This window comes from Drosophila tropicalis, unplaced genomic scaffold (genome assembly GCF_018151085.1).
Source record: "Drosophila tropicalis isolate 14030-0801.00 unplaced genomic scaffold, ASM1815108v1 contig_443, whole genome shotgun sequence".
NCBI classification, from domain to species: domain Eukaryota; kingdom Metazoa; phylum Arthropoda; class Insecta; order Diptera; family Drosophilidae; genus Drosophila; species Drosophila tropicalis.
In genome coordinates this window covers 1,731,470-1,737,925 of record NW_027172907.1, presented here as the reverse complement: position 1 = coordinate 1,737,925, position 6,456 = coordinate 1,731,470, and the positions used below count along the sequence as shown (strand labels likewise).

The window sequence follows — 6,456 nt, the reverse complement described above, 5'->3', positions numbered from 1 at the left end:
TGTGTGTGTGTGTGTGTGTGTGTGTCTTATTTTGGGTTTGTCTATGTTTCTTTTACATCTATACCACTGAATTTATGCTTTATATATGGATGTATGTTGTATGTATAGTATGCTATTTTGTATCGTTTGGTTTCAGTTTTCTTTTCTTTTTTGTTTTTGTTTTCATATGTAAGCCAGCTCAGATAATTATAAGTGTAATAACTTGCACCTACACTCAGAAACGAAAAAACAAGGACCAAATTAATGAGTAATATTCCCTTTATACCTATTCCGATATTGTTTAATGTTGTTATGTAGGATGACGAATCTGAAATCAAACTGCAAAATACTCAACCTGTTTATTTCTTTTGTTTGTTCTTACTTTTCTTTCTGAGTGTTTTGCCTGTATATGTTTAGTATAGTAAATTTAACTATTTTTTTCGTGTTTTATTTTTCATTATATGGAAATTCGTTGGCATCTTTGCCTTATACTTGTACCCTAAATTTTAGGAGTGCTGTTTCATGTACAAATTGATGCATTTTAACTTAGTTATTCATTTACTTTTATAGTTTATTCACTTGTTTTTTTCTTTTCTTTTGTTTGTTAGTTTTTTGTTTTTAGTTATTTCTAATAACTTTTCTATTTTTCTATCAAATCCAAAATCTTTACAATTAATTAACAAAAAAAAAAAAAAAAACAACAACAAAAACACACCATACATATATTTACGTAAGGCTACTAAAAAAAAAAAAAAAAAAAACAATATTTAGTTAATGTAGTACCTTGAAGATTTCGCCTTCCTTGTTGTTTGCCCAACTTTACCTACATGTGAATACAGAAACTGTTGAGTTATCGATAATTAGGAGAATCCACATAAGGATTTGCAGCCATTGCCATTGCAGAATTCCGCCTGCTCCTCCATGGTGTAGCTCAGCGAAACTTTCACCTGTTAAGATCAAAAAAAAAAAAAAAAAATCGATGTGAGAGGAAGGCTAAAATACTTCATACCTCCCTCTTAAACGAAGAACAGAATTCTTACGTTCCAAGATATTCAGAGAGGAAATTGGCATCCATAAGGGAATATGGCAGATTAAAGTTGGTAACAGGTGAAAAAAGGGTACTTTTTACTCATAAGTCACATAATTAAAATCATTAATAGACATGATTAATTACGATAAGCCAAAGCAAGTTATCGATATACTAAACGATTTTCATAGTTTTGTCGCCTTCTAAAGCAATACCAATCCGACATTTAGATATCTAGAACCATTAAAAATATGCATAAAGTTTCTTTTTTCGGTAGAACAAGCACTGCTTTGGATAAAAGTCAGTCCTGAAGAGTTTGGTATGTATATCAAATTTAACTTTCTCTGTGGGTGAAACTTCGTTTATTTTGTTTTGATAGTTCAACTACTTCTCGTTTTATGTCTATTATAGCCGAAACTAGAATAGTAGAATCTTGAAATCTTGTATTCTTATTAAAACCAGAAAGACAAATGAAGAAATTAAGGTGGAAAGAGGCGTGACAAAATTTGCAATAAACTTGATCAACGTGTATACCCCACGAGTCTATATGCCAAATTTGGTGGCATTAGCTCGTATTATGACCGAGATCTAGTTTTTCGCACGGACAGACGAAAGTCGATTGTGGATGCTGAATAGCAATACGGGAAATCCGAAAGACTTTCTTTTGTCTGTTATATACATTTTGGCGGCCACCATTTCACTCTATCAGGTAATATAGTGTCCTTAAAGGAGGAAGTGAGGAAACATTCATAATGTAAATAGAAAAACAAAAGCAAATCGGGGCCAAGAAAGTATTAAACGAAAGCAAGGAGTATCTGTTAATTGCTGGAACTTGCATTGTCCTTTTATTACTTACCATTCAAAATGTGCACCACGATTGTGAAATTTTGAAAATCACTTATCGAACATGTATAATTTCCCGAATCGGCTTTGCTAATCCTGGCAATGGACAATGTTGAGTTGGCGCCATCGTCCATAAGTTCAGTTTTAACGCTGAAAAGAAACACAAATGAAATGTATCTCAAGCATTACTGAGGAAAGGGTTCCTATTGCTTTCAACGACTAATCGAACAGTCTGTTAAGCCAACATTTAGTTCAGGGTATAGCTACTTCTATATTATTGCTCTTTTGTATACCTAGGGGAAGTATCGTTCAGTTCGGACAAACCTTCTTGGCTTGGTTGTCAGGGAAATGGCATTTGGCTTAAGTTTGATTTATGTTGGCCAATTGAATAAGTGTGGCCATTCTGATCTTGAGCGAGTCAAGAATTTTAATTATGCAAATTGGCCAAGTTAGAGCCATTAGTCACATCTACGTCCTTGTGCAATGTAATTGCGTATTCAATCTCATTACCAGTGGTCGACCATTTACCTTACTCCGCCGCGTGTGACATCGTAATTGAGCACATTATCACTATGCTTCCAATAGACAACTGAACTAGTCATTGCCACATTTCTGACCACACAGGAAAGCTGTAGCGTTGAATCAATTTCATAGTATTTCTCCTGCAAAGGATCACCAACCTCGTCCACAATCATCACTTTGGGAGCTGTGCAATAGATGAAGTATACATAATTAATGACCAAAAAGGGATGCCAGGATAAAGGAGTGACTGGGCGAAACCTCACCATTCACATGCAAATTTATTTGTATAACGCGAGGTGGGTGAGTCGATATCTGGCATTCGTAAGTGGCCTCATCATCTTTCTTAACATTTGTTATTTTCAGTCGCCAATTATTGGGATATTGGAATTCCATTTTATAACGTTTATCACCCGTATAAGTGTGCAGGCCCACTGTAAGCAGATCCAATGCATTCTCCTCACTTTGGGTGTTTCGTCGCACCCAAGAGACCTGTTTATTGTTCGGTATTAGAATGCCATATATGTAAATGTCGATTTATACTTACAGTCTTATCCTGGAGCAGTGATATTCTGCAATTTAAAAAGATGCTGCTACCGGCCTGAACAGTCATATTTGACACTTGCCCCACGCGTTGTGCATCCTCGAAATGTGGACCATATCTGGATTAGACGCATTACACATAGGACAATCAGAATTTCATTCATCCGAATTACTAATACTCACCTCTGATCGTGATGATGATGTTTATTTGCCGACGAGAAGGTATCGAAAATGTAATTCAACATCGGAGCATCGGTCTTTTGTACCTTTGGCAAAATGTGTTTACTATCGGTTTTTATTGCAGAGTTACGCACATGCGTTTTATTGTTGCCAATCGATCGGATTGGCGTTGAGACTGTGCTCCCACTACTACTTGGAGGCCCCAGGCTGATATTGGTAGCCACTGATGAAGAGACTACTCCCGGCAATGTCGCTGACTGGCCGCTTGGACCGAGAGCATTTATTTTTTGGCTACCAATTTGTTGATAAACTGGAGACGAGGCAGCATCTTTGATAATCAAATTCTTTTTCTCTAACGATTCGGATATTTGATGTGTATTCAATAATGATAGTGATGATAAATCTTTGGCTTTTGGCTTATCCACATTCGGATAGTTATCATTAGTTATGGTTGCATTAACCATAGGCAATATCTGCCTAGATTTGCCCAGACTCATGTCGTAATCGGCTATCGTGTCATCCGCATCATCTGTATGCCCCATATTAATGCTACTCTCGTCTATATCATCTGCGACAGTATCAGATATAGATGGCTCTATGGCTACATTTTCGATTTCATTGAATTCTGCAACAAAATTTACAACTCACATCAGTTTCCTTTCGAGTAAATTAAGAAAACTTACAAACAAAATAAAAGTTTTAACTTTTCTATATGTGTATGTGTGTACCTATTATTCTTTCTTTCTCATTGTTACTCTATTAATCTAATTACTTTTTAATAGGTATAACATATATTTTATTGTTATATGTATGTGTGGAGAATCTTTCAAATGAGCCACTCAAAAGTATCCAGTTTGCTTCCTATCATCAAAGCATTGTTTCTTGATACTTTTCGTTCTTTTATTTCACTCTTTGTAATTCTTTAGAATTTTTATATAATTTTTAACATATCTCTTGAATGTAAACTTCAGGCTCATGTGGGTCAAGATTGTGTTGCTTCTTTTTTGGGTTTACTCATTCAGTTGGATACTATTTCATGTGGGTATGAAGTACTCAAAATATTTCTGGTTAATAATTCGAAAATGAAAATGACATGGAACTAATTTGATTTGAATTAAAATAAACATACTTTTGTTCGATTTTGTTTGATTTAAATGAAAGGACTAACTTTGCAAAAACCCTGACTGTCTTTACAAACTATCTGCTACTTGTTTTTAATTTGTTAATAAGTCCTAAACAAGTAAGGAATTGTTTTTTTAATATTCATATGCTGATGTCATTGTACCTTGTGAAAAACCTTTCTCTTTTCTTTGATTGAAATAAAAAGAAAATAGAAACAAATCCTAAATGGGTTAGTGCTGTTTTAGAATTCAAAATGTCCTTAGTGCGTGTGTGTGTGGGTCAAATTCCTCTATGGCGGTCAAGAACATTCTATGGGATCCTGGGGATTCCCTTAAGTGTGTAAACACTGTTAGCCTGTAATTTTAGCTTTAAGAGAAGAAAACAAGTACAAAAATACATTTTGATGCTTTTCGCTCTTGCGGTAGTTTTTGGAAAATGGAAAAGTTTTACCAGTTTTCATAGCAAATCTAATCAAACGAAAACCCCTTAACTCTCGAGTACGATAAGTGCAAGATAAGTTCCACTGACGAAACAGAAACAGAAACACAAAAAATGCTTAAAGAACAAATCAATTTAAAGAGTCTCTTCTCACCATCACTGTCCCTTAATGAAGTCATCTTTATGTGAAAGATTGTGGGTGTGGTCGTTGACAATTGAAATACTTCGGTTGCTGGTTTTGTGGTTATTTCGCTGAAGCTGGCACTGGCGCTGACGTCGACGTCGACGCTGGTAGCTGCCGCAGCTGCAGCCGCAGCCGCAGTTAGTTCCAGGTCTTTAATTTTATTAACTGCAACATACATGGCTTTGGCCTGGGCGAAACCACTTGCACTGCCACTGCCACTGCCCATGATTGTGGTAGTTAATAGAATAAGTTTAATTAATATGCGTATAGAGCAATCAATTTGGCCAATTGGTGTCACTGTCGTATTGGCGCTTCTTTTGAACGTTTCTCTTGCTGGTCTCGGTCTCGATTTCAAACGTGTCGTTTTGGTTGAGGCATTTAAACGCATTTTGTAACTTTGAATTCCTTTATGGAATTTGCTTTAGTTAACACACATTTAACCAACTGCATTGAGCTTGCTTTTCTCTCGTTAACTTAATACTTGCTTTCTTCATTGGTTTGGGTTTTGCTTTTGCTTACTTTTTAACACTTGATTCATACACTTTGGCCAAAAATTGTTAAACACATTTCTCATCTTTTCGCTTGTCGTTTAGATTAATCAACACAATTTAATCAGCACATCAAATCGAAATTATTCAGCTGCAAACAAATCAAACAACATGAAAAAAAAATCACACAAAAATATGCATTTCTTTTTTATCTTCAGTTTATTCCACAATTCATTCACATTTCAAATTGCTCCACTGATACATCCAGAGATTGAATTACAGATAAAACCAATACGGATAAAAGGACAAGAAAAAACAACACAATAAAAAAAATTGAAAATCGTATCTGCTGGAATGCAATTTCACTTTGCGACAGAATTTCAAAATTCTTATTATCTATGACAATGACAATTATAAAGTCATCAGAGAAACACCAACAGCATCTACGGAAATCGCAATTTGGCGTTTGTTTCGCTCGGTCTCGATGTGGATGTCGATGTCGATGTCGATGTCAATGCCGATGTCGTGAGGAAGGACTCTATTCAATTTCTACCGGTATGCATTAGGAAACGTCTATGCGCCGTTACACTTCACTTATGACTGGCAAACTGAAAACCTTCCTAGACTATTGTCGACTTGCCCGACCATCGTCTTTTTGTGTTGAAGCCCTTCGCATTTGTCTCGGCTGTGTCGTACGCATGTCCTTCGTTAAGTTTCTACTCCTGCAGCCAAAAGAGCTTTTGGTGAGTTTCTAATAATTTGGAGAAATTTCAGGGGCTTATTCGGACTAAGGAGTTTCGGAGAAGCAGTGCATGGTGAATTACGATTGCCTACAAACGGATGTGGGGAAAATCGGCGATTTTAGAATTCGATGTAAGTAATTCCATTCTCCATTCGTTAAAAATGTACACAAATTATTAAGTTTTTCTAAACATAAGGACTTTTCGATTCTTTTCATGTAAGCATGTTACCATATCTACCCATGTATGTACATCTCATGGACGGATTCATGGCGGGACGGGTCAATCATACCTTTATGTGTGATCGGACAACATCCGAAAATGTTTTTGAGATTCTTAATTGATACACCTGAACATTTTGAGAAACTCAATATTCTCTTGTGCGTTTTTGAA

At 35.8% G+C, this 6,456-nt stretch overlaps 1 protein-coding gene across 1 annotated transcript; it reads right to left on the bottom strand.

Moving 5' to 3' along the window:
* dpr20 (defective proboscis extension response 20) lies at nt 1-5,945 on the bottom strand. Its single transcript, XM_068286091.1, has 8 exons — nt 5,877-5,945; nt 4,806-5,474; nt 3,095-3,716; nt 2,916-3,030; nt 2,635-2,860; nt 2,378-2,555; nt 1,863-1,999; nt 1-926 (listed from the first exon to the last, which is right to left on the bottom strand). The coding sequence occupies exons 2-8, from the start codon at nt 5,221-5,223 to the stop codon at nt 799-801; spliced, it is 1,824 nt and encodes a 607-aa protein (XP_068142192.1). The 5' UTR covers nt 5,224-5,474; nt 5,877-5,945; the 3' UTR covers nt 1-798.
* Between the last annotated feature and the right edge of the window lie 511 nt (nt 5,946-6,456).